The sequence below is a fragment of the Silene latifolia genome, chromosome 4 (assembly GCF_048544455.1).
Source record: "Silene latifolia isolate original U9 population chromosome 4, ASM4854445v1, whole genome shotgun sequence".
Lineage (NCBI taxonomy): Eukaryota > Viridiplantae > Streptophyta > Magnoliopsida > Caryophyllales > Caryophyllaceae > Silene > Silene latifolia.
In genome coordinates, this window is record NC_133529.1 from 13,264,165 (window position 1) to 13,291,141 (window position 26,977).

At 36.8% G+C, this 26,977-nt stretch overlaps 3 protein-coding genes and 1 long non-coding RNA gene across 5 annotated transcripts; 3 read left to right on the forward strand and 1 right to left on the reverse strand.

Moving 5' to 3' along the window:
* Positions 1–7,916: 7,916 nt before the first annotated feature.
* On the forward strand, positions 7,917–9,698 carry LOC141653007 (uncharacterized). The gene is made up of 2 exons (XR_012547291.1): positions 7,917–8,010; positions 9,110–9,698. It is a non-coding gene; the product is annotated as an uncharacterized LOC141653007 (long non-coding RNA).
* Positions 9,699–13,927: 4,229 nt separating this feature from the next.
* LOC141653008 (vicilin Cor a 11.0101-like) lies at positions 13,928–18,027 on the forward strand. The gene is made up of 6 exons (XM_074460651.1): positions 13,928–14,300; positions 15,554–15,729; positions 16,026–16,106; positions 16,199–16,471; positions 16,808–17,078; positions 17,393–18,027. The coding sequence occupies exons 1-6, from the start codon at positions 14,015–14,017 to the stop codon at positions 17,548–17,550; spliced, it is 1,245 nt and encodes a 414-aa protein (XP_074316752.1). The 5' UTR covers positions 13,928–14,014; the 3' UTR covers positions 17,551–18,027.
* A 1,677-nt stretch (positions 18,028–19,704) lies between these two features.
* Positions 19,705–24,783, forward strand: LOC141653011 (vicilin Jug r 6.0101-like). Of its 2 annotated transcripts, none has more exons than XM_074460655.1 (6): positions 19,705–20,113; positions 22,990–23,165; positions 23,373–23,453; positions 23,718–23,969; positions 24,066–24,339; positions 24,434–24,783. In XM_074460655.1, exons 1-6 carry the CDS (start codon positions 19,876–19,878, stop codon positions 24,574–24,576), a joined length of 1,164 nt encoding a protein of 387 aa, XP_074316756.1. In that variant the 5' UTR covers positions 19,705–19,875; the 3' UTR covers positions 24,577–24,783. The 2 variants fall into 2 exon arrangements, with proteins under 2 accessions (XP_074316756.1, XP_074316755.1); XM_074460654.1 differs by lacking the exon at positions 19,705–20,113 and adding an exon at positions 22,080–22,454.
* Positions 24,784–24,803: 20 nt separating this feature from the next.
* On the reverse strand, positions 24,804–26,888 carry LOC141653009 (putative E3 ubiquitin-protein ligase ARI5). Its single transcript, XM_074460652.1, has one exon. The coding sequence runs from the start codon at positions 26,673–26,675 to the stop codon at positions 24,870–24,872; it is 1,806 nt and encodes a 601-aa protein (XP_074316753.1). The 5' UTR covers positions 26,676–26,888; the 3' UTR covers positions 24,804–24,869.
* Between the last annotated feature and the right edge of the window lie 89 nt (positions 26,889–26,977).

The window sequence follows — 26,977 nt, forward strand, 5'->3', positions numbered from 1 at the left end:
AATAATTATACTAATAAGTAGTATTTAACTTTTGTTGAAATTTAATTATAAAATTTACTATTAGTAATGTTTTGTATTAAGAGGTAGAAAAAAGAAGGTTCAATCATTTTAATATGTATAAGATTGCCTGTTTTACCGAAACTATTTTGCTAACTTTGTTTTAAAATATTGTTATTATATCATTATATCAACTAAAAGCGTAAACGTTAAGTAATATTCTTAATAATACAATCATATAAGATATATGTTGTATTAAAAAATTAACCGAAATTTAAATGTTCACTTCATATGGAGCAATGATAGATATTAAGTTAAAGTGTAAGGAAAAAAAGATATATCATACGTAAGTTTTTCGTTTTAGAAGTAAAAACAATCTATGAATACTCTCAACTTGTAGTATGTTTGTATTAAAAGACGGAATAATATATTTCATTTGAAAGTGTTTGTGGCCATCATGTTTAGTTTTAAAATAATAATAGTAAAATATTTCTTTCACATCATACTTATAATTAGAACAATTTTATTTATGTAACAAAATAATAAGAATATACTATTAATATGTCTAATTAAGCAAATTGAAAAAAGTATAATCCCCTATTTTAATTAAATGACATAAAATTATATATTTATTACAGGTGAATCAAACCGGATGACCCAATTGTAGATATGATAAAATCAAACCCACCTATAGAGTAATTTTCATTTAGGCGGGAAAATATTGAAAATCTCTTACTTACTTTCTTAGTACAAGAGGGATTACCACTATTACCAACATTAAAATTACCCTTAAGAAAAAAAAGGCCTCGGGTCAAAAATCTCGTTCTTGCCGCTGCAAAAGACGTAATCGTATAAGAAATAGACAAAATGAAACCGGGAATATGCACTAGAAATAGACAAAATAAACCGGGAATATGCACTAGACGGGTACGTATATCTAGAGGTGGTAATCGGGTCAGTTGGGTCGAGTTAAGTCGGGTCAAGTTATATCGGGTTCGGGTCATATTGGGTCGCGCTTGGGTCATTATCGGGTCGGGTTATTTTAGGTCAAATGATGTATCGGGTCGGGTCGTGTTAAATGATGCCAGTACACGAGCAACAATGGCGGCATAACATTGAACGGACGCCATTGATAAGAGCTCAAGCTCAACAGAGGAAATGTAGAGAGAATTTAGAAAGATAGAGTAGAGGTAAATAAAAGTTTCTATTGTATTGAATAATTAGTTTGTACAGATGTTGATGTATATATATATACAAGTATAGCCTAACTAACTTGTCCTAGTCATAGTCTAGTCAGCTTAGTCAAATTCTGTTACATCAGTCAAAGCAGTTACAAACTCTAACAAACTCTCTAACAACCTCTAAAGGAGTCTAGAAGCTTCTATCAGAAATATCTAATCCTATGGAGGTTTGTATGTACAGGTGCTTGTATGTTGTTGTGCTGCAGTAGAAGAAGATGATGCAGTGTGGTCCTTCTGCCTGTGTTGCACTATCAGAGACTCTGATTCACAGCCCCCCTTCAAGTTGGAGTTTGCAGAGGAAGGATGCAACAGCAAACCCAACTTGGCAGAAAGAAATTCATGCTGCTGTTGACCTAGGGGTTTAGCCATTAAATCAGCTAACTGTAAATGAGACCTGACATGAATGGTGTTAAGAAAACCATCTTGTATCTTTTCTCTGATGTGATGACACTCAATATTTATGTGTTTGGTGCGTTCGTGGAATACGGGGTTAGCTGCAATATGTTGAGCAGCTTTGTTGTCGCAGTACAACTGTATAGGGAGAGGTACTGAGATTTGAAAATCCTGGAGTAACGCATGTATCCAAACGATTTCTGATCTAGTGTAGGACATTGCCCTATACTCTGATTCTGCAAAACTCTTTGGTACAGTCTTCTGTTTTTTAGTTTTCCATGAAATAAGAGAATCCCCTAAGAAAACCCAGTGGCCTGTGACAGACTTGCAGCTATAAGAACATGTCCCCTAGTCTGCATCACAGAATGCTCTGAGATGCAGAAGAGTAGCAGATGGATAAAAAATGGCTGCATCAGGTGTCCCCTTGAGATACCTGACAACGTGCAAAGCAGCTTGCATATGAGGCTCCCTTGGAACACTTAAGAACTGGCTTAAATGCTGAATAGCATAGGAAAGATCAGGCCTTGTAAGATTTAAGTAAAGTAATCTACCAACAAGGCGTCTGTACACCTCGGGATCAGAAATTGGCACACCAGTGTCAGTAGACAAATGTAAGCCTTTTGGTAAGGGAAACAAAGCAGGCTTACAGTCCTGCAAACTAGTATCTTGAAGAATGTCTAGGACATACTTCCTCTGGCTGATCAGAATACCCTCTGCTGACTGCATAACTTCCAAGCCCAAGAAATATCATATAAGACCAAGGTCTTTGATGGTGAAAGCTTTGTCAAGTGCTTGCTTGAGATGAGGGATAAAAGAAACATGATTCCTAGTGATTAGCAAATCATCAACATAAACAAGAACAATAGTGATGAGGTCACCCACAACCCGTACAAAAAGGGAATAATCACTCTTGGATTGCACAAAACCAAGTTCAAGAAGCAATTTAGTCAATTCTTTGTTCCATTGACGAGATGCTTGTTTGAGACCATATAGAGAACGTTTTAGGAGACAAACCTGCCCTGGTAATGCCTTAGCAAAACCTTTGGGAGGCTGCATATACACAATCTCATCCAGAAACCCATGTAAAAATGCGTTGTTGATGTCTAATTGATGAATAGACCATTGCCGTGCAACTACTACTGCTAATAATATCCTGACAGTGACAAACTTGGCCACAGGAGAGAAGGTGTGCTTATAATTTCTACCTTCTACTTGACTGTAGCCTTTAGCCAGTAGCCGGGCTTTATGCCTTTCCACAGAACCATCTGGCCGAAATTTGACCTTGTAAACCCATTTGGACCCTATGGCTTTAGCACCTGGTGGAAGAGAGAGCAAATCCCAAGTCCCATTGGCTTCAAGAGCTTCAAGTTCTCTATCCATGGCATTGACCCAATTGGAATCACTCTGGGCTTGTTCATAAGTGGAAGGCTCGGGAGTGTTTAAAACAGCATTAAGATAAGCAGGCCACAAGGGTGAGTGGGTGTCAGTATTAAAAACTGAAAAAGAAACAGATGTGGGAGCATTTGGAATAGAGGGAAGAATAGCCTGAATTTTAGAAGGCACAACAAAATCTTTAAGTTTGGAAGAAACAAACTTAGGTCTAGATGACTGCCTGACATTAGGGACAGTGGTAATTGGAGGAGAAAGGCCAGATGAAGATGGGATAGAAGGAATGGAGTGCATATGAGAGAAAGAATGATCAGATGTAGGTGGAGGGGTATCATTGCTTTGATAAAAAAATGTGGAGGGAATGGCATCATTATTGATAAAAGTTGTAGTATCAGATACTGGGGAAGAACTATTATTAGGTATAGGAGTTGTGGTTGGATTAGGATGAATAGCTGCACCATCTGTGTCATCAATCTCAGAAGAAAAAGGAGGAGATTTGGAGGGAGAAGAAGGGGAGATACATTGCTGTGTTTGAAAAGGAAAAGTAGTTTCCTGAAACACTATATCCCTGCTGACAAAAATCTGGTGGGTCTCCAAATCATAAAGCTTGAAGGCCTTCTGACCATAAGGATAGCCTATAAACACTGATCTCCTTCCTTTAGGAGCAAACTTATCTTTATGAGGAGTAAATTTTAAGGCATAACATTGACAGCCAAAAACCCTGAGCTCACTATAGTCAGGTTTGGTTTTCATCAAAATCTCATAAGGTGACTTCCAACCAAGAACAGAAGTAGGAAGTTTATTGATAATGTGTGTGGCTGCTAATAAGCTTTCTCCCCAAAATCTTTTAGGCAAATTTGCATGTAATAACATAGCTCTAGCTGTTTCAACTAAATGCCTATACTTTCGCTCAACTCGTCCATTTTGCTGAGGTGTTCCTGGTATGGATTTCTGATGCAAAATACCTTTGGTAAGCATCAGTTTCAGGCAGTATTCCTGAATGATTTCAGTGCCATTGTCACTTCTTACTGTCTTAACAGTAGAGTGATACTGATTAACAACCTCAGCCAAAAACCCTTCAAAAATAGAAGCAACTTGGGTCTTGTATTTGAGCAGAAAAGTCCAAGTAACACGAGAATGATCATCTACTATTGTAAAGAAGTAATAAGCACCAGTAACAGAGGATACTTTATAAGGACCCCAAAGATCAACATGGATAAGATCAAAACAATGTGCAGCTCTACTATCACTTCTATTAAAATGAGTTTTATGCAATTTTGCTTGAAAGCAAGTGTCACAAGCATAAGACTTCAAACCTTTACATTCTTTATCACTAATACATTGCATCTTGGCTAAAGAAGTATGACCTAGTCTAGCATGAAGCAAAGCAACACCAATATGTGGCTCACACTCTAAAGCATTTGAACATTTACAGTTATCAACAACTGTTTTATTAACAACTACATTTGAAGAAGTAGTAGAATGCTGAGATAGAGGATGCTTCTGTTTATTAGACTGCAACTTGTACAAGCCCCTTGTGTGCAATCCAACTGCCACAGGACAGCTAGAAGCAGGGTCCTGTATGAGACATTTATCCACATAAAATTAAATTAGCAACCCAGTAGTGGCAAGCAATTTCCCCACGGATAATAGATTATGCCTAAAAGTAGGCACATATAATGCATTGTGCAGAATAATACCATTTTGCAAAGATATCCTACCAACTTGACTAACAGTTTGCATAGTACCATCAGGTAAGCCTATACGAATGGGAATTTTTAGTGTGGATAACTGGTCAAACAAACAGGGATTGCCACACATGTGATCTGTAGCACCTGAATCTATTATCCATTCTGTATCAGCTGCAACAGTAGCAGGATTGTGCGCAAGAGATATACCTGCAAAGTTGACTGAAACATCTGAAGTATCAAAAGGAGTATCCTGCTTTCCCTGTGCCATCTGCATCATGTGATTGTAAAGAGATGTTAACATCACAGGATCAAAATGCACAGATGTAACAGGTGCTGCAGCAGGTGGTTTGTCAAAACCAGAACTTCCAGACGGATTTTTTGAAGTAGATGCCATATTGTGCTCTGGTGCACTTTGATAAGCAGGTACATAAGAACCATCACCATGATGCTAGACATTAGCGAAAAACCTAGCCAAGAATTTCTCCTTTAACTCGGATGCAAAGACAAAACAAGTATCAAGTGTGTGTCCTTTCTTCTGGCATTTAGAACACCAACGCTCATCAGTCTTTGCTTTCTTAGGATCTCGCTTCCAAACATTCCAAGGCTGTTTTCCACCTGATTTATTGTATGAGTTCATTGCACTTGCATTCTGATTAAGATTAATCACATTAGTGATCAATTTTTGGCTCTCAACTTGCTGAACAATTGAATAGGTCTTGTTTATTGGAGTAACGGGATCCATGGACAGAATATTCATCCTCAAGGTCTCATAAGTGTCACTTAGGCCCATGAAAAAAGTGATAACCTTCTCACGAGAGGCTATTTCAAGCAATTTCTTGTAAAGACAGCATGAACACTTGGCCATAGCTCAACAGCTGCATTCTGGAAGTTGCTCTAATTCATCAATATCATCTCAGTGCCTTTTGAGCTTATTGAAATACTCAACAACCGAAGAATCTTCCTGTGAAATGTTCTTTAGCTCTTTCTTGAGCTGATACAGTAATGGCGCATTGGATTGACCATAACGCTCACAAAGATCAGTCCATAACAGCTTTGCAGACTTACAAGAGAGAAAACCTTCCTTAATTGAAGGAGCAATGGAGTATAGAAGCCAACACCTCACCATATTATCACACCGCAACCATTGAAGCAGTTTTGGTGAAGTTGCAGCAGGCATAGGAACAGCTCCAGTAATAAAGCCTTGTTTATTCTTCGTTCCAAGAGAAAGAATAACTTCGCGGCTCCAGGACAAGAAATTCGTGCCATTAAAAGGAGTATTAGTCAAAGAAGTGTTTGCAGTCTCAGAATTAGACAAAAATAAGGGATCATCATACGGATTGCTGTAAGAAGCTTCACTATCAGGAGTAGCAGACGACATTTTTAAGATTTTGATGTAAGTATTTGTGATTTTGTGTTATATAAGAAGAAAAGAAAGAAAAATGCAGAATTTGCAAAGAAATCAAAACAATCGTGTAATCAGAGAATACTGCAAATTTGCAGAGGAAAAATGCGGAAGAAATGATGAGAGATATGCAGAAACAGGTTTTTACACCTTCTCTGATACCATGTTAAATGGTGCCAGTACACGAGCAACAATGGCGGCATAACATTGAACGGACGCCATTGATAAGAGCTCAAGCTCAATAGAGGAAATGTAGAGAGAATTTAGAAAGATAGAGCAGAGGTAAATAAAAGTTTGTATTGTATTGAATAATTAGTTTGTACAGATGTTGATGTTGTATATATATACAAGTATAGCCTAACTAACTTGTCCTAGTCATAATCTAGTCAGCTTAGTCAAATTCTGTTACATCAGTCAAAGTAGTTACAAACTTTAACAAACTCTCTAACAACCTCTAGAGGAGTCTAGAAGCTTCTATCAGAAATATCTAATCCTATGGAAGTTTGTATGTACAGGTGCTTGTATGTTGTTGTGCTGCAGTAGAAGAAGATGATGCAGTGTGGTCCTTCTGCCTGTGTTGCACTATCAGAGACTCTGATTCACAGGTCGAGTTTGAGTCGGGTCATTATCAGGTCTGGTTACTTTATCACATTACTTCAATTTTTTTACCATTAAATTTAGTTTTAAAGCATTATTTGATTTAATTACTTCACTATTAACTATTAAGTCAAACATATCAATCTAAATACAAAATAACTTTCATTTTGATCAATATTAAGCTAAATAATTGTCAGTTCATCAATTTAATCGGGTCAGTATCGGACCTGGTCGGGTCGGGTCGAGTTCGAGTCACTGATCATCGGGCCATGTCGAGTTACGGGTCGTCATCGGGTCGGGTTGGTTTCAGGTCACTGGTCATCGGGTCATGTCGGGTTACGGGTCACCATCGGGTCGGATCGGTTTCAGATTGCATTATTCTCGGGTCCTGTCGGGTCGGGTTTGCTCGGGTTCGGGTCGGGTCAGACTTGCCAGCTCTAGGTATATCAATCTTAAGCTTAAAACGAGTCAAATAATATGAATAAGACAAAAGTAAAATGCATAAGAAAAAACAATTAATTTGTTTTATATGCACAAATGGAAAAAACAATTAATTTGTTTTATATGCACAAATGGAAGAATACAAAAGTAAAATGCATAAGAAAAAACAATTAATCTTAAGATGGAGGAGGTGGAATATTCAGAGATGAGACGGGTAATTTTCTAAATGCGTTTTACTTCTCATGTGGTCATGTACGTCAATGAAGGCTGAGCTTTTAGCGCTCCAAACCAGGTTGAAAAGGGCCAAATCAATGGGAATACGAAGACTTCTCATACATATAGATAATTCTCCTTGTGTCGACATTATCAAGGAAAATCAGCTGCTTAGCAACAACTTGAAATTCATAGTCAAAAATTGCCAAGATTTGATCCGAGATAATTCATGGACGGTCAAAGTGGAACATACGTATCGAGAGGCGAACAGAGCTGCGGATTTGTTAGCTAATAAAGGAGTGAATGCTAGTAATATTCCTATTTATTTAGATGTACCTTTAATTGAGCTACGTCCTATCCTCTGAGAGGACATATTTGGGGTGGCTATTCCCCGTGTAATAGCAAACAATTAGTTTACGGGGTTTATCCCCTCATTAACACGAAAAAAAAATGACATCCCTCTTAAGAATGACTAACCGATTACTATAGTTTGCTACTTGCTAGATGCCGATCACCTTACTAATTGGTCTATAAATAGCCGTGGAGTTTATCAAGGAAAAACAACTTCAAACAAAACATTATGACAAAGCTAGGTGCCTTCACTTGTCTTTCGCTCTTTTTCGCATTTGTACATCTTGTGAATTCTGTAAGATTTTTTTAACCCATCCACTTTATTTATTTGCAAATTCCAAGCTTTTTTTTTCTTCTTTTTTTACAATTCAATTCAAAGTACGTGCATGTTCTTGACTAATATTCGCATATATGATTATATTTTAAAATATTCACCAAAATAACCGTTTCATCAAAATATTATCAAATTAACCACTTAATTTTTTTTAAAAAAAAAACAATACAAATAGCTAAACTAGTTAAACCTAAAAAAAATTAGAAAAAATTATCCACAGCCAAAATCTTGGATTCTCCTCCCATTCATCGTCAATACAGTCTCTACAATATTGAGTTTCTCTTGTCTACTTTCGTGTAGCTTTAGATTCTGTCAACTAGCGTAGTTGGTTTAGTCATGAGAGGTGGTGCTCAACTGCTCATGACTTGGATTTAAATCCCCTCAACATTAAAATCGCTCTTATAATTTCCTTTATACCAAAAAAATTCATGTAGCTTTGCAGCTTTGCTAATATTGACGGAGAAGTTATGACTTGATCATAATCGTTCTACTTGCTCTGTGAGTTTCACATTATTGTTTGATATTCCATGATGAGCTCTTGCATCTTGATTCTATGATATACTCCGTAGTTATTAACTTCTATGAATTGTTTGAGTTTGTTACATATTGTTCCAAAGTATTAAACTGAATTGTTTGAGTTTGTTACTCCTGATTTTGGTAGTTATTGGAGTAACTTTTATGAATTAATGTGTTTAATGATCAATGAGTATAATAAATGAAAGGAAAATGAAATTAAACTGAACTGAACCGAACTAACTTATATTTTTATTTGTTATTTAGACAACTTAATATAAAGGTTATTAAGGTAAAATTGTCAGATCATTTGTGTCAAATGATGTATTGGACAGGGCAGGTAATTATTGGATCCAGCTACTTTATCACATTACTTTAATTTCTTACTATTAAGTTTAGTCTTTAGCTACTCCGTGTATTATTTATCAAACAAATCAAACTAAACACTAAATAAATTTCATTTTGATCAATATTTTTAGGATATTCATATAAAAAAAAGTGATCTCTTAGGCCTCAATGTCTCACCCATGGATTTAACTTTATGTAGCTAGATTGCGTTTATGTCATCTATTTGAAGACCGGAGATAAGGTTGATGCAGGCACAGACGCCTTGGTGTCAGTCAAGTTATATGACGCGCAAGGTAACTCAGTTGGTGTCTCTGATCTATATTACAAGGGGATAATGCCATCAGGCCACAACTATTTCGAGAGGAATAACTTGGACGTGTTTAGCTTTAAAAGCAAATGTCTTTCTTCTAAAATTTGCAAAATCGAGTTGAGTCAGTTAAATGACGTCCGAAGGGCTGGCTGGTACATTGAGTACCTAAAAGTCACCACTAATGAGTTCCCCACCAATGTATGCACTCAAACCAAGTTCGAAATTAATCAATGGCTATCTGTGGATGATCCACCGTATGCACTTAGCCTTACAAGGAACCTATGCAATTCTATTGAGGATGGGCTCGACATGGACAGCCAAAAAGCGTCGCATTTTAATATCTCAAGCACAATCTAAGGAATCTTGAAAATTCATGAATCTTAATTTAATATAATGTACTGCTCTGGTTTTACCCACCATATGCTTGTACAAATAAGTCATGGGGAATATGAATAAAGCGCTTCTTATGTTTCAAATATATCATCTAGTTTCGAGAAGTATTATTCCTTCTTATTCAGACAATAATTTACGTTTGTTTTATATTTACCCCCATAAAATTAACGTAAGGTATTTGCTGTTGAGACGTAAAGAGTATTATGCATAATCTCTAGTAATTAAATCTAAGATAGGTCATTTCATTACACACTAAATTGTAGTATCAATTTTCCTGTTTTGTATCTCTGTTATAACTCATATCATCGCAGATTCGTAGGCAACGAAAAACACACCAAACTTAGCTCCTCTGCCTCTTCTGTGACCACCATTGGCTTATTAGTCGATGTACTGAAGTCTGAACCACCATCAGTCTATCACTACCGTCATAGGTGACTTCATAGGTGTTTTGTCTAGAATCGAGTGTTTTAATTAAAGATAGACAAATGATTGAGATAAAGTATACGACGCACAAAGTAATACAATTGTTGACTGTAATCTATAGAGCAAGGAGCCAATGGGCTAGAAGCACGATTATTTTGAGAAAAATAGCATATATGTTTAGCTTCATAAACGAATGTCCTGCTTCAAATGTTTGCAAAATCGAGTCAAGCCAGGACAAAAGTGGCAATAAGGACGGACGGACGGTTGGTATATCGCCTTTCTACCAGTCACATCTACCATGGCTAATGCTCAATGCGCTCAAACCAAGCTCCAAATTGATCAATGGGTAGCCAAGGACGAGCCACCTTTCGCACTTAGCCTTACAAGGGACCTATGCAACTCTAATGGGCTCAACAAGGACAACAAAATAGGCCCATTGTAAGAGGAACTGAGAGATAATAGATCATAAATTTAATACTTGGTAATATAATGTGTGATGTACCTGCCCAATAAGCCACTACGGCCCAATGTACTTGATTTAAAACCAACAAGAAGTTTTCATTTGAACACAGTATAAAATTGCAAGATCTATATTCAACCAATAAGAAAGTCGGCAACCGATCATATTTGACATCAAAGTCTACCAGCCTTCCTTGAGTCATACGTGTATACCTAGAGGTGTGCGCTGGGTCGGGCTGGGCCGGGACAAGGGCGTACGGGGTGGATGGTTACGGCACTGGCACTGGCACTGCACTAAATGAGGACCGGGTAGTGTTGGGCCAGTTTTGTCTGGCACTAACCCGGCCCACTGAATAGCGGGCTAGTGCCGGGCCAGACTGGGCCTTATATCTATTGTTTTTTATTTGTGTTTGGACCGGGCCGATCCCTTAAATTGTTGGACCGGGCCGGTCCGAGGAAGTCGTGGCACTAGCTCGGCACTAGGGGCTGGGCCAGGGCGGTCTATGTGCTGACCAGCTGGCATTTTTCGATCCATGCACCCGGGTTGGGCCGGGCTAGTCCGCCACGTTTCACAGCTCTACGTATACCTACACTGGCCTTTAAACACTTCCTCAAATCATGCAAAATACGAATTCGAATTGCACGTTTGATCTCCGGAAAAGGCGCCTCATCAATTGATCGTCTTTACGAGATCTTAAATTTGAAAAAAAATGTCGTTTTCGAGTTCACGACCAAGAATTATAGACAGTCAAAGATTTTTAGCTCAAAAAGAGAGGTACCCCATACAATATGAAAAAAAATAGGGGTACCATGTAAAATATCCCAAAATATAATAATAAATTAATAATAATAATAATAATAATAATAATAATAATAATAATAATAATAATAATAATAATAATAATAATAATAATAATAATAAATAATATGAATAATAATAATGTTGAATAGAACTAATCTGAACTGAACTAAACTGAACTGAACTTAATGGAGCTAAACTGAACTGAACCGAACAAAACTTAATAGAGCTGAACTGAATTGAACTGAACTAATAAGAACTGAAATTAAGTCCAAAAGAACAGTCATAGGTGAATTCACAGGTGTTCCGTCTTAACTATTTTTTTTTATTTTTTTTTTGTTTGTATGGAATTTAAGGATGTTTTAATTAAAGATAAACAAATAATTGAGACAAAGTATATAACGCAAAGTAATACAGTTGTTGACTCTAATCTGTGGAGCAAGGATCCAATGGGCTCGAAGCACGATTATTTTGAGAAAAATAGCATATACTCCGTATTTGTTTAGCTTCACAAACGAGTGTCGTGCTTCAAATGTTTGTAAAATCGAGTCGAGTCCGGACAAGATTGGCAATAAGGCCGGTTGGTATATCGCCTTTGTACAAGTCGCGTAGTCGTGTCGTCTACCTTGCCTAATGCTTAATATACCCAAACCAGGTTCCAAATTGATCGATCCTAGCCGAGGATGAGCCACATTACGCAGTATACGCACCTAGCTTTACAAAGGACCTATGCAACTCTAATGGGCTCAACATGGACAACAAAAGCAGGCCCAATGTAAGAGATATTGGGAGAACATGGACCAAATTTACAACTCTCCTTATCCCGGTCATTTGTTTACTTTTGATTTTGGCACAAAACTAAGGAAAGAAGAGGGGACCAATTATTGGATGTTCAGTGGAGCAAATTGAGTGTGAATGGTTAAATTATCCATCAAAAGTATTCACAGAATAGAAAGGTAAACAATTGATTGAGACATCCCAAAATGAAATAGGTAAACAAATAACGAAGGGAGAGTGGGGGTATAATGTACTCCCTCCTAGTCGCTCATTTCTTCCCCCTATTATTTTGCACAAGAAATATGGAAATGATTTTGGACCACACAAAACACTCTACTCCACATGTAAATTAATTTGGACCACACAAACCATACTAAAAAAGGAAAGAGAGAAGAAAATACGACTAATATAAATAAGGAAAGAGGGAAAAAATGACCGACTAGAAAAGAGGGCAGAAATGACCGACTAACAAGGAGTATTAGCGTGCGAATTATTGGCCCAATAAGTCCAACTATGGATCTATATAAGCAGCCCAGTGGACAGTGGGAGTGGGAGACTTTTCACATACCTTATGCATGTTAAACTAATTAAAGTCCACTTAGGCCCTATTTTTTTTTACCTATTTTCAGTTCATTTTAGTTTAGTTTAACCCATTTTAGTTTAGTTCAATTTAGAGTAGTTTAGTCCATCTTTTCAAAAATTCTCTTATTTTAGCTTCATTCAGTTCAGTTTAGCTTTATCCAGTTCAATTTAGTTCAGTTTAGCTCCTATAGCCAAAAAAACAGGACCTTAGTGTATGTTTTACAAATAATAATCAGTATTTAGTAGAGATGTTCATTGTTCAACATTTTCAAATTATGAATATATAATATGATTCTAAATACTTAGCTTCTAAGATCAATAACGATAGTACTTTGACGGAATTCCATATGTACTTGTGAGTTGTGATACATTTTTTATCCCGGTTATTGTCCTATTTTTTGTTAAGACAGGTCGAAGATTACATATTGCAATCGGCTATTTTTTCATACGGATAATATAAACAATTAGTCTTGTTATAGACGAATATATCCGTCTATAACTATAGACGGGTCAAATATGCTTAAAGTGGTGATAATTTTGGGCTCCACCATACAATGGGTGAATATTTAGCCCATCTATAGCTATAGACGGGATATCCCCGTCTATAATGAGAATTTGTGTAATATAAAATGGTTAAGAACCTATAGCCTAATTTGCATGCATTAAAGTCTGCCACTATAAAATTCATACTTCATATTTTTTTGGTGTTACATTGGCAGCTAATGTACTTATTCAGTGTTGTGGAGCTTTGTTACAAAGTTGTCGAGCTCTATTAATAAAATTATCGAGTTATGATACAAAGTTGTTGAGCTTAACAGAATAAATTATTAAGCTCAATAACTTCGTAAAATAGCTCAAAAATTTGTAAAATAACTCAACAACTTTGTGTGAGAGCTCGATAACTTTAACGCGGTTGTACATAACTATTATACAACTAGTTGTAAGATAATATTTGGGTTACATTGACAATTTAAAAGCAGACGAGATCAAACCCAGATCATAAATATGACCTTTCATAATTTAATAACTAACTTAGTTGATATCCGCGAACTGAAAAATCCCTATGAGAAAATACAACTTCTGTGCAATTTCACAAAAGTTGTGCAATGTTCGGTACAAAGTATTGGACCATGACGCCTTGCATATATTCAAGCATCACATACTAACATATAAACGAATGGTGGTTAACACATGTGACACATCTGAGTACACTTACTACGTTACTCATATTTTGAACCACCCAATATAACAACTCTAGTTGTTTTAGCACTTTTTATACACCTATTACTTCGGCAGTATGCTCATGATCTTTCCAACATTTTGCACATCAACTGTTCGACGAAATTCCCCACTGAAAAAAAATGGGTTTTTTCAAATGTATTATCTGTATAGTTATACTAGCATTTTCCGGTGTCGAATGCGAGATGAGACATGAAAATGGGAACCCGTATGTATTCAATGATGAAGATTTTACTACATTGTTTAAAACCGAAGAAGGGAAAGTCAAAGTTCTTGAGAAATTTACAGAAAGATCTGAGCTTTTTAGAGGGATTGAAAATATTAGGATGTTGTTTTTTGAAGCTAATCCTCAGACTTTTTTTATTCCTAGTCATTGGGATTCTGACATTCTGTTCTTTGTTGCACAGGGTATGTTCTTTCTTTTCCTCTGTTTGTAGTCCGTCTATCCCGATCATTTGTTTACCTTTGATAATTGATTACATAGTTCTTATAAAGAATCAAGTGACTGTGACGAAAGGAATGCTTATTGTAGTAATGTTTATTGGTTTCAGTTGTGCTAGAAATTGTTTTGTGTGCTTGTGTGAGTGTTGTACTGACTCAATTGGCTTATTTTTTACTCCTTCCGTCCGGTCATTTGTTTACCTATTCCATTTTTTGGTGTCTTAGTCAATTGTTTGCCTTTCTAGTTTGCGAATGCATTTAATGAGCAATTTGATCCTCCACACACAATTTGGTCCCCTTGTCATCAAATAATTGGCCCCTTTTCTTTCCTTGGTTTTTGTGCCAAAACCAAAGGTAAACAATTGACCGGAACAAGGGGAGTATCAGTTTCTAGTGTGATTTCCATGACCGGGTGTCATAGGATTTATGCAAAGTTGAAATAAGACGATTGTACGGCGTATACTGTCTTTATAACAGCTTATGCACCTTATCTATACTGTTGGGCTGTTGTAGGTCGTTCACGGAAACTTTCAGGTGATGAACTGGAAATCTATAGGGAAAGTGAAACTTTTTCACTTTTGGAGTAACATAACATAGTGTGCTGTTGAGTCAAACATAAACCAAGTTATTTGCGATTTATAATTTGATTTGTTATTTATGTCAATGTTGGTAAATGGAGTTACTCCGTATAAGAATAGTTCTGACACTGGCAGCTTTCGAACTCATGTCAGGACTAGCTTGAGCTCTGCTAACACTACGAGCATGGCGGTCTTTTTGAGTTTTCAAATATGTTATAACACATTGCTTGGTTTGAGTATCATAGTATCTGACTTGGGTGCATGTTCGAGGGTGACACAGGGCTAGTTTTTTAACAATTTTCTGTCAAAAAATAGTCTCCAAATGTTTTGTGCATAATTTGGATTACTGAAAAAATGAAGTACTGGGAGTAAGAAAAGTGTCTACCCATATAAAGACTTTGGTGAGACGGTCTCACACAATCTGTTGAGGAGTGTACAAGAATTTGAGTTGGTCTTACATATGAGTCTGTCCCATAGTAGACGCGCTGGATGTTATAATACAGGCCAATGTTTGTGAACATAGGAGTACGAAGGATTTTGTGTCTGACAGCGTAGTCTAGGCAACACTACTAGCAAAGTAGCAAGTTGTTGATTGTGTATATATTCATTGATTTTCTGGTGAATTTTTTTGATTAATTGCAGGAAGAGGAACAATCAGTCTTGTTTTTGAAGACAGGAGAGAGAGCTTCAACATTCAAAAAGGGCATCTCATGACGATACCATCTGGTATAACTTTCTATATGATCAACAGTGACGAGAATGAAACACTGGTTTTGGCTTCTTTTGTCAAGCCTATAGCAAATCCTGGCCACTTTGCGGTAATCACCTGATCTTCATTCATTGTTTTATCATAGTATAGTATGGATAAAAGATCTTAAATTAAAGAATGCTTATAGTATAATGAGTAAGCTCACTAAACTCTCTATGCTTCTTGTACATGAGGCATTTGACAATTGATGCGTTCTAGGACTCAATTTTCGTCATTGATCATCCAAAAACTCATTGAATTTACCATAGTAACACAGGCGTGAGCCGTAGAGGTGCTGTCATGTAATGTTGCCGCTGTATTTACTGTAATATGATACGAGTAAATACATTTTGACTTTTGATGCAGCCATTTTTTGGAGTAGGAGGTCAAGACCCGGAATCATTTTACTATGCCTTCAGTCCTGAGGTTCTTGAAACCGCCTTTAATGTAAGATCTTCAGCCCAAAGTTAATGAATATAAAGTTAAGTTGAGTGAAAAAAAAGGCAGTCAGATTAATGTCCTGATTCTTGTAATAACAGGCATCAATTGACAGACTACAGACGGCATTTTCGCAGCAGGGGAAGGGAGTGATCATAAGGGCAACTAAGGATCAAATTAAGGCTCTGACAGCTGAGGAAGACTCACAATTACCATTTGGAAACAGTTATTGCTTGAAAAAATTCGGACCATGTCAAATTTTCAGTCATCTGAGAGATTCTACTGAATTTGGGAAGCTGTACATGGTTGATCCTTCTGAATATGTGAAACTTCAAGAATTGGATATGTATATCTCCTTCAGCATCACTTCACAGGTATAATTAAATACTAATTGCTGCAAACATTATACTGGTAAAATAAAATTTAAAAAATACTTATGTTAGACGGGTTTACATAAGCTTGATTGTAAAACTTCCATGTAATTGCCCAAATAGTCAAATACCCTTGTAAGAGATTTCTTTAATACCTACCAGAATTTTTCGCAGGTGTTATGGAGTTTCATAATAATACGATTTTACAATCACTTTATGAGACACTTCAAATGTACTTTTACTTTTTTTTTTTAAGATGTGGAAGGTATGACTTATGAGTGTAAGGAGTAAGGATATCAGTTACTATGATTTTTTGTTCTGACTGATTAGATTGTGTAGGGGTGCATGAGTACTCCATTTCATAGCACAAGGGTCGTAAAGATAATCATGGTGGTAAATGGGCAAGGCCGCTTTGAAATGGCAGCCCCCTATGAAGAAGAGGGATCAACCCGGATCCGTTATAAGAAAATCAGCTCAGAACTGAGGAGAGGCATGGTGTTTGTGATTCCTCCTGGTCATCCAACAGTCATCATGGCATCGCAGGACAAAAGTTTGGAAACTCTGAACTTGGAATTCTTTGCAAAAGGAAATGAGAGATTCTTACTTGCAGGTACAGTGAACAAAGTTACAAAGATAACCGAATCTCAATACCAAAACATTATTTCTCCATCCATTCCATGTATATTGTACTCATTTCTGATGTCGCCTTTGACCAATATTTTCTCAAATGACAAAATGAAAATAGTTTTCTTGTAGATAAATTATATTCCTTAAGTTGCAAGTTTTATGTCGTATATATAGCCACTTGTGTTTTGGAAAATAATGGTCGAAGTTGATATCAGTTAATCTTCAAAGTAAAAGGCAGTACAAAAAACATGGAAGTAGTATAAGTTGGGAGTTCATGATATTGTGGCATTTTCACAGGAAGAGGTAATATAATGAAAAACTTCCAGAAGGAGGCGAAGGAGTTGGCATTTGCAACTTCAGCTGAAAAGGTGGACGAAATACTTGACAGTCAACAACTAGATTTCTTCATGAGAGGTCCTACTCGATTTAATCCCCAAGACACCGCCACTTTCTGAGGAGCTACTCCATCAGTCCTGACTCCTGAGCCTGTATACCCGTCAATTAAAACTCACTCATGTTCATTGGCTATTGTTTGATAATTGTTTCATCGTGTGACTGTGTGAGACCGTCCTGTTGAAGTACTGTGCTTTCTGGATGGGAAGTGAAGAAATTAAGCCGGAGACGCTGAAGACAAACTGAGATCAAGACTGTTGGTAACTTTGTCTGAGATTTTCTGTGTCGTCGGAAATAATAAATTGTTGAGGTGCATATTAAAGACACCAACAATTCAGCTGTAATTCAGTCAATTAGCCTCATTTGATTTTTAATTTAAGGTATGGAGGAAAAAAAAAGTCAAATATGACTAATTGGCTGAAGTAAAGAATGTACTATTTTTTTTTTTTTTTTCGTTTGTTGAAGGTTAGCTGTGGCTATCTCGAACTCAATAATTGTACTGACTTTTTCTAATGTTACCGGAGGTTATTTCTTCGAAATATGCGTTTTTACATTGTAAAATAACACTAAGTTGACGTATAGTCGTATACATGATCTTATCGTTGTAAAACCTTTGCATGATCTTATAGGACTTTCACAAATTCTTATTTGTGACGGAGGGTATCCGTTACAAATAAGAGACGGGTATCATATTGTCTCACAAAAAACTCATAAGGGGTGAGAGAAGGAGCACATGGGGTGGTGCCCACCTTGTTCCCTCTACCCATTTTCACTCACAAAATACCCGTCGCAAGATCCGACCCGTCACAAGAGAGACCTACTGTAGGACTTTTACATGTTTGAGTAAAAAATGCTATTTATACGTGGTTAGTTTTCACATGTGGCTGTGAGAGTGTCAAGTGTGAGGTAGGTACTACCACACATTCCCCAATTGTAAGGTCACTCCACAGTCCAGTCCCCATATATGTCGGGATTTAATAAATATACTCAGCAAAATTAGCTTCAGATTTGAGTAATAAGTATTTTGGTGTTATTTTTAAGAGTAAGACGATTAGTGTCGTCTACAGTAAAATTAGCTACGCAGTTAATAAGGATCATTTGTCCTACTTTTGTGTCTTATTGTGTGTGCCACTCTACTCACCTTTCAACACATCACTTGTTGCAAAATAAAATATTGCAATAATTATATTAATTTGTTGATGTGTTAGAAGATGATTGGACTGACACACATATTAGGACACCAAATGAAACAAAGAATCCTCACTCCTATGCATTATGCTTACATAGACATCATATCATATTGATTACACCACTTCTTATTACCACATTATCCTTTTTCTTGGTTAAAAAATGGCTAGTGTCTATTTAAATCCGAATCTTTTACTCTCTTCCATCCACTTCAAAGGTAACATAAAGTCACTTTTTATGAGAGAAAAAGTGAATTCATGTTACCTTTGAAGTTGATGGGAAGAAGTATTTTTTTTCTCCTCTCATGATTTTTGTAAATTAGATCAAAACCTTCCAATAAAATATTGAAAAGAGGTAAATAATTTATTGAATAGGATGAAGCAAAAGTACAAGTGTCAAACTCGGTTAATTATTTGAAAAATACACCTATTTTTGTTTAATACAAGGTGTTTAAGTGTCACACTCATATGTTAGTGTCGAGCGTGGTTCCACGGGTGGATGAGATAATAAGGAGAATTGATGTTTAATGATTTGGTGGGTAGTTGACACTTACCTCGGGCCGGGTCACATTGGGTCAATCAAAGTTCAGGTCAACTCTAAGGCGGATTAGATCAATTTCGTTCTCGGGCCATAATCGAATCATACATTTAGAATCACTTTCGAGTCTGGGATCACTTTTATCAAATCGGTTGATCATTCGGGTAAAACTAAGCTAAGTTCAATGTCGAGTGTTGAACCCTGGTACACAAAATAAGAAGAACAATAGGTTTTACTTCCGTCACAAGCTTGTGACGAGTCAAGTATTACCCACATAAGTAGATAAGACAAAAGTAGAATGCATAGGGAATCACAAGTGACTTGTCTTTATCTTCCCATGTGGGTTTTATTTGACCCGTCACAAGTTTGTGACGGATATCAGCCGTTACAAATGAGAATTTGTGTAAGAAGAATGAGTGACTAACGTTTTGGTGGTAGTTGACGCTTACCAATGTCCTTATATTGTCCACGTTGCTGAAAAAGTTTTTTTTATATCTACCAACCAAACCAAGGACACATAGCAGCTGTGATTTCAACACTTGTATAAATTCACTCTATTCACTCTACTTACTTCATCAATATATGTAATTTGCTCAATTAAAACATTAATCTTATAACAATTACATAAATAAATCACAAAATTAAGAAATTAAGAAGATAAAATGGCTTTGTCAAATGGAAATGGGGAGAATGGGAAGCCATATGTGTTCAAAGAGGAAGATTTTAGTACATTGTTTAAAACCCAAGAAGGAAGTTTAAGTGTTCTTCAGAAATTTAATCAAAATTCTGATGTTTTAAGAGGGATTGAGAATTATAGAGTGTTGATTTTCGAAGCAAATCCATTGAGTTTTTTAACTCCTAGTCATTGGGATTCTGATATCATTTTCTTTGTTGGACAAGGTATGTTTATTTTTATGTTGTCGATATGTTACTCAGACTCGATTAGAAGTGTGCTTCACATGCGTATTTTGAAGTGTTAATTTCAACTATCTCCGTCTTAAGCAAGACTTAACTGGTTATAAAAAGGTGTTAAAAACTGTTACGGAAATGACATGTGCATATTAGAGCAGAGTATAAATCTGAGTGTTTAGACTCGGGTATGTGGTCGACTGTTAGATTATGATCTCGGTGGGACTCAGGTAGTGACAGAACCATGATATGTATGTAATTCAAGGGTCCTTAAGAGTTAAGACAAATATATTCGTCTTAAAGTTAAAACAGGTTAAATAACACCTTGTTGATAGATGAGACAAATATTTTGATAATCCTACTCCCTAACTCCCTACTCCCTAGGCTTTATTCTTTTGTTTCATCTGTCCTATTTGACCCGTCGTATGGTTAAAGCCGTAAAATATTGATTACAGTTTACACCACCTCTTATTTCCACGTTCTCTTTTCTTGGTGAAAAAATGGCAAGTGTCAATTAAAGTCTGAATGTCCTATTTTTAACTCCTCTCATTCAAAGTCTCTTTTTTGCGTTGAATCAAATCAAAATCTTCTAACAAAGTACTAAAAAGGTAAATAATTCATTGAGTAGGAGGGAGTAATACTTTATGTTGTTTATACTTGTCTAAAACTAGTGACGGAGCCATGATTTGAATTTAGAGGGCGAAAAATTTTAGGAGGGACGAACGACTACTTTCATAAGGTATACTTGAAAAAATTTCGAAAATTTTATTGGGTTGGGGGGGACCGCCCTTGCTAGCCCCCCAGCTCCACCACCTGTCTAGAACTATCCAACACCACTGCATTGCATGTTCTAAGTGCCAAACTCGGTTATTTATATGAAAACTACACTTATTTTGCTTGAATTAAGGTGGTTCAAGTATCACACCCATATACTAGTGTTCAGTAGATGGGGCAAATGAGTCAAATTGAGAATTGTGTCTCCCACAGATTTTGTTCCAGTCGGACCAGTTCGATAATTTCAGATTTCGAGTCAGTTTCAGATGAAGTTATCTAGTCATTTTGGGTTAGGTTCATTTACAGGTATAGGTGATTGTGGGCCAAGTCATAGGCCAATGGTTAAAATACTTTAAGACCCTGTTCTTTTGGACTGAACTTATAGGATCTGAATTGAACTAAACTTATAAAATTTGAACTGAACTTATAAGATCTGAACTGAACTTATAGGATCTGAAGTAAACTTACCTTAAGTGACGTATATGATCTGAACTGAACTTATAGGATCTGATTTGAATTGAAATTATAGGATCTGAACTGAACTTATAAGATTTGAACTAAACTTATAGTATCTGAATCGAACTGAACTGAACTTACACGATCTGAAGTGAACTTAAATTAAGTGACTTTAAGTCCAAAAGAACATAGCCTAATTAGTATTAATGTCAATAATAAAGAATATCTTTCAAGATCAGTTACTTCATATGTATCATGGAACGTTGCAACTTGCAACCAGTAAACACTTTATTTTGATGTAATATAATTAAAATGACTTAATAATACTTATAACTTCAAGTCACTTCGGGTCATTTCAGATCGGGTTAATTATGGGTCGGGTGGTTTTGTCTCGGGTCAACTTGGGCCGTGTCTAACACTGGGTCAATCAAAGTTCGAGTAAGGTCTAGTTTAGGTTGGGTCAATTTAGATTTAGGGCCATAAATGGGCCCGTCAATCTCGAATCAGTCTTATCGAGTCGGCTTATACCAATCAGGCCAATTTTATCACATGCAAAATATCGAGTGTAGAACCCTTTGTACACGAGAGAATAAGAAGATCGGTGACCAACGGTTTGATGGTAGTTGAGACTTATCCGTTACCACTGTATGTCCTTAGATTGTCCACGTTACTCATATCTACCAACCAAACCAAGGACACATACAGCTGTAATTTGAACACTTGTATAAATTCACTCTATTTACTTCATCAAAACATATAATTTGCTCAATATAAACATTAATCTTATACTCTATAACAAAGATAAGAATTTTAGTACATTGTTAAATGGAAATAAGATTGGAGGATTATAGGAGGGAGACAATTGCTTCCTTAAAAGCAAAATATGGAGAAAATGGGAAGCCATATGTGTTCAAAGATGAAAATTTTAGTACATTGTTTTATACCCCAGAAGGAAGTTTTAGAGTTCTTCAGAAATTTAATGAATTTTCTGTTGTTTTAAGAGGGATTGAGAATTATAGGATGTTGATTTTCGAAGCGAATCCCTTGAGTTTTTTAACTCCTAGTCATTGGGATTCTGATATCATTTTCTTTGTTGGTCAAGGTATGTTTATTATTTCTATATGTTGTCGATATGTTACTCAGATTCGGTTAGAAGTATGCTTAACATGCGTATGTTTAAGTGTTAGATTTGGCTAGTTTATTGTAAAAGTATTAAAAATTTGTTGACAAAAAAAAGTTGTTTTGCGGTAGAGAAAGCCACAAGGGCAATTTTGATGCTAAAGGGATTTGAACACGGATTATTATTGGTACCATCTCTCACGACTTACCAATTAAGCTAGTTGATATCTGCATAACAAAAAAAGTTATAGAAATTACACATGTGCCCATTAGAATATAGTGTAAATCGGAGTTGTGGACGTGGGTAGGTGGCCGAGTGTTAGATTAAGGTCTCGGTGGGACAAAGGTAGTGACGGAACCATGATATGTAATTCAATAAGGTAAGCTTGAAAAAGGTCGGAAAAATTAACTAAAGATTTAAAATTTTGCATTGTCCAAGCCCCCTTTTAGTTCTGCTACTGGAATCAGGTGCGTGTCTGAGTGTCGGATTAGTCTAAAGTTGTTTTGATTAATTGCAGGAAAAGGAACAATCACCTTGGTTTTTGAAAAGAAGAGAGAAAGCTTCAACATTGAAAAAGGGCATCTCATGACAATACCAGCTGGAGTTACATTCTACATTATCAACACAGATGACACTGATAAATTAGTCCTCTCAATGTTTCTCAGTTCTATTGCTAATCCTGGTGATTTTGTGGTAACTGCTCCTTTTCTCTTCAAAAATTCATTGTGTTTTACTTTATGTATGAATGTAACTCTGTGTTACTTTGATTGCATGTCGCGTGACCGACACTCGGACACTTGTTGACACTGACACTTGTAGACGAGTCAGAGTAACATAGAATGTTACTTGTGAAATATTGATATGGGTGATTTATTCACATACTCCTGTGTTTGCATGTAGCCATTTTTCGCGGCAGGAGGTCAAAACCCTGAATCATTCCTATATGCATTCAGCACTGAGGTTCTTGAAGCAGCCTACAATGTAAGATTCCTAGTCCTGGACTTTATGATTATTGTGCCGTCAAAAACCGTTTTTTACATAATAGAAGTATCTTCTTTTGGGTTACTCTTCTCTTGAACCGGTCTGCCGGAGTTTTAAATGTGAAAACAGGAATAGCAAACTTCGGGTCACTGTTAATTATGTTGCTGTTGTTTAACCACAAGTAACCGTCTGTAAGACCGTCTTACCCAAATTTTAATTCAATAAGATGACATTAAGCTAATGTTGTGATTCTGCTGATAACAGGAATCAAATGAAGCACTAAAGAAGATCTTTTCGCAACAGGCCGGGAAGGGAGTGATAGTGAAGGCATCCAAAGAGCAAATTAAAGCTCTGACTGCTGAAGAAGAAGTGACGGAAAGCAATTTCGCGCCATGCCAAATCCTTAGTTATCTTCGAGAGTCGAATGAATGTGGGAGACTCTTCATGGTTGATTACTGTGAATATAAGAAACTACAAGACTTCAACATGTTCATCTCCTTTTGCAACCTTGAACCGGTATATAATTTTTTGTTCTGAACTTGTTTTCGATGTTTAACGATGGAATCTATGTGATTCGGACTTTAAAGGGCATGAATGCGTATATTCTTACAGGGCTGCATGAATAGTCCATTTATTAGCTCAAGGGCAACAAAAATCATAATGGTGGTAAAGGGACGAGGCCGAGTTGAGATGGCAGCCTCTCGCCCTGTCGAAAAAGGCTCAATAGGAATTCAATACTTGAAAATCAGCTCGGAATTGAAGCCGGGCGTGGTGTTTGTTATTCCTCCAGGGCATCCTATGGTCCTCATGGCTTCTCAGGATGAAGTTTTAGAAACTATTTGTTATGAAGTCAATGCTAAAGGAAATCAGAAGTTTTCGCTTGCAGGTATAACAACAAATACCCACAAGAAAGCCTTACAAAATTTATTATTAGGACTCGAAAAGATTCTGAATGTGTTTTTGCTGATATATTTTACCAGGAAAAGTTAACTTGATGAAGAACATTCAGAAAGAAGCAAAAGACCTTGCATTTGGAACATCAGCTGAAGAAGTCGATAAGGTGCTTGACAGTCAGCAGTCGGATTTCTTCTTGAAAGCTACTAGTAACAAGTTACAGGGATAAGACGTCTCTTAAGTGCTATAAAAGGACCTTCTCACAGTGTAAGACCGTTTTATTTTTATTCTAATAATCTATGTTCTATGTAGGATGCCATTGTTATGCATTTCACCGAAACAATTTCCTTATTATAATAATACCGTTTAAAAGAAGAAAAAAAAATACTGAATGCTCAAACTGTAAAATTCCACAGGTTCAGTTTGCAAAATTGCAACAATCACCGCAAACTAATCGAAAATAATTAAAATTATTATTGTTATCGAAGAACATTAGCGAATCGACAACGATAAGCATCAAGATTATCTAAATGGTTGCCCAAGGCTGCACATCTCACACTCATCTGATGTATTTGGATTAGCAAAGGTACAACCATCACAAATCCAATACTCAGACTTGTTCAAATCATCGAAAGCTTCATCAAACCTCGACAAGCCAGAACTAGCTGTATTTTCACCTGACTCGTTTTCCATCATGTCAAATTCCGACAACCCTTTCTCAAGATCACGAACCAGTTTCTCGAAATGGGAGCCTGTTACTTTCGTCAACGTTGTCAATTTATATTGGAACTTTGTGAATTGCTCCAGTCTTTCCATTTCTTTCTTCAGTATTTCCTCTTCGGTCTCTGTCTCCTTTTTCTCAGGTTCCGCATAATTATTCAAAATCCCAAAATCTCGTCTATTTTCTTCAGGAAGGAAATCAGATAATTCCTTTTCAGCACATTGATGAAGTCCTTCAAGATTAGCCTCGGCTTCTCCTTGAATGTACTCGAAAAGTGCCTTCTTTCGATGTTGATCAGCGGGAATATAGTACCCATACGCGTAAGTCCATTTCAACACTTGCCTACACTCGATAATTTGCTCCCAAGCCGTTAGGATAAATTCAAACTGAGTTTCGGGTTTGTCCAAAATTTTACTCAGCTTCTCGAATTTAACCGTTTTCAATTCTCTCATATCGGAGACAGCCTTTTCCCTCGATTTTTGGTTACCCGCCCATCGTTCATAATAATGAGTGTACTTCTCTACGTGGTGCTTAGCAAGTCGCCTTTTCGTCTCTTCTTCGTCATACTTCCCTTTCGCTTTTTCCTCTGAGTATCTATTACAAGCGTAATACCCGCCCGTAGTTTCTCCATGTTTCTTCCAATCGCCAAGACATAGCCAACAAAACTCGAATTTACAGGGTGGAGTACATGTCATATGCATACATCCATTGTTCTTTTCGATAGCCCGACTGCATTTCGGACACGGTTTAGAATTAGCTAGTATCCAAGCTGTATTTTCAGATTCAGAGCTGTTTTTCAAGATCCACTTAGAAACGGTTTCGCAATCAGCAGGTCGGTGAACCTCCTCGACACAATTCCAGCAGAACGCGTGTTCACACAAGCACTTGACGTCGTACACGTCATTGACCGAGTCAAACTCAACTGCGTTCTGACACCCGGGTGCAGGGCACCACTTGCTCTTCTTATTCTCCTCGATAAACGACCGGAGGAAAAATTGGTCGTATTTCTTCTTCTCATCAGGGCCTACAAGTTTGTCAACCATATCTCGACAAACCGAGGCAGTGCACTTTGGTTCGGGACACTTCAACGACAAACACCCGGGCCCATCTTGGATTGATATAGTAACGTAACTGTTTAAACAGGTCGCACAATAGTAGTGACCGCAATCAGAGGGGTAAAAGTGGAAATCATCAAGAGGAAAAAACTCGAAACAAATTCCACATAAGGTTTCCTCTTTTGTGTTAGGAAAAACCGTCTCAATGGTCGGTAAACCGGCCTCAGATCGAACCTTGGACTCGTCAGCGAACCAGTTGTCGAGCAACCTCGACACGTCCCACTTGTAATAGTAGAGAAGTCTACTAGCAGCAGCATGTGATATGAACAAAGTTGATGAAACATGAGAAATACCTTCTTCTTGACGATTTCGGATTTCCGACTCGGGTAAAACCGTGTAGGTTTTCTCAATCACTGACTCGGTTTTTTCTTCAAGGTCCATACAATCGTCATCGTTGTCGTCCGAGTCGTAGTCGTAGCCGTAATCATCATCGTTATAATCATCGTCGTCTTCATAAGAATTTGACATATCGTCGTCGTCTTGAGGTTGCATTATTGATTAAACACAAAAACTCCGGAGAGACGGTCTCGGTAATATTTAGGTAAGACGTCTCACATACAAGGGCGGCAGGAGAGAGTAATATGAATGAAATTATTAGTGATTGAAAACCTAATATCGTAGTGTATCTATTTATATAGATAGAAAATATTGTCCTATTTTAATGAGGATTCAGTTTAGGTAATATATTGAAAAATCAAAGTGATGGATTCCGTTTAATATTAGGAATGTTTTTAACGAAATATATACGGAGTATAGTATTGCCTCTATTTAGGAAGTTTGGTACGATCTTTTAT

Coding starts and splice junctions, on each gene's coding strand:
- LOC141653008 (XM_074460651.1), top strand. CDS start 14,015: ATGGGTTTTTTCAAATGTATTATCTGTATAGTTATACTAGCATTTTCC. Junction 14,301..15,553: donor TCTGTTCTTTGTTGCACAGG/GTATGTTCTTTC, acceptor GATTAATTGCAG/GAAGAGGAACAATCAGTCTT. Junction 15,730..16,025: donor CAAATCCTGGCCACTTTGCG/GTAATCACCTGA, acceptor CTTTTGATGCAG/CCATTTTTTGGAGTAGGAGG.
- LOC141653009 (XM_074460652.1), bottom strand. CDS start 26,675: ATGCAACCTCAAGACGACGACGATATGTCAAATTCTTATGAAGACGAC.
- LOC141653011 (XM_074460654.1), top strand. CDS start 22,178: ATGGAAATAAGATTGGAGGATTATAGGAGGGAGACAATTGCTTCCTTA. Junction 22,455..22,989: donor CATTTTCTTTGTTGGTCAAG/GTATGTTTATTA, acceptor GATTAATTGCAG/GAAAAGGAACAATCACCTTG. Junction 23,454..23,717: donor TTCTTGAAGCAGCCTACAAT/GTAAGATTCCTA, acceptor TGCTGATAACAG/GAATCAAATGAAGCACTAAA.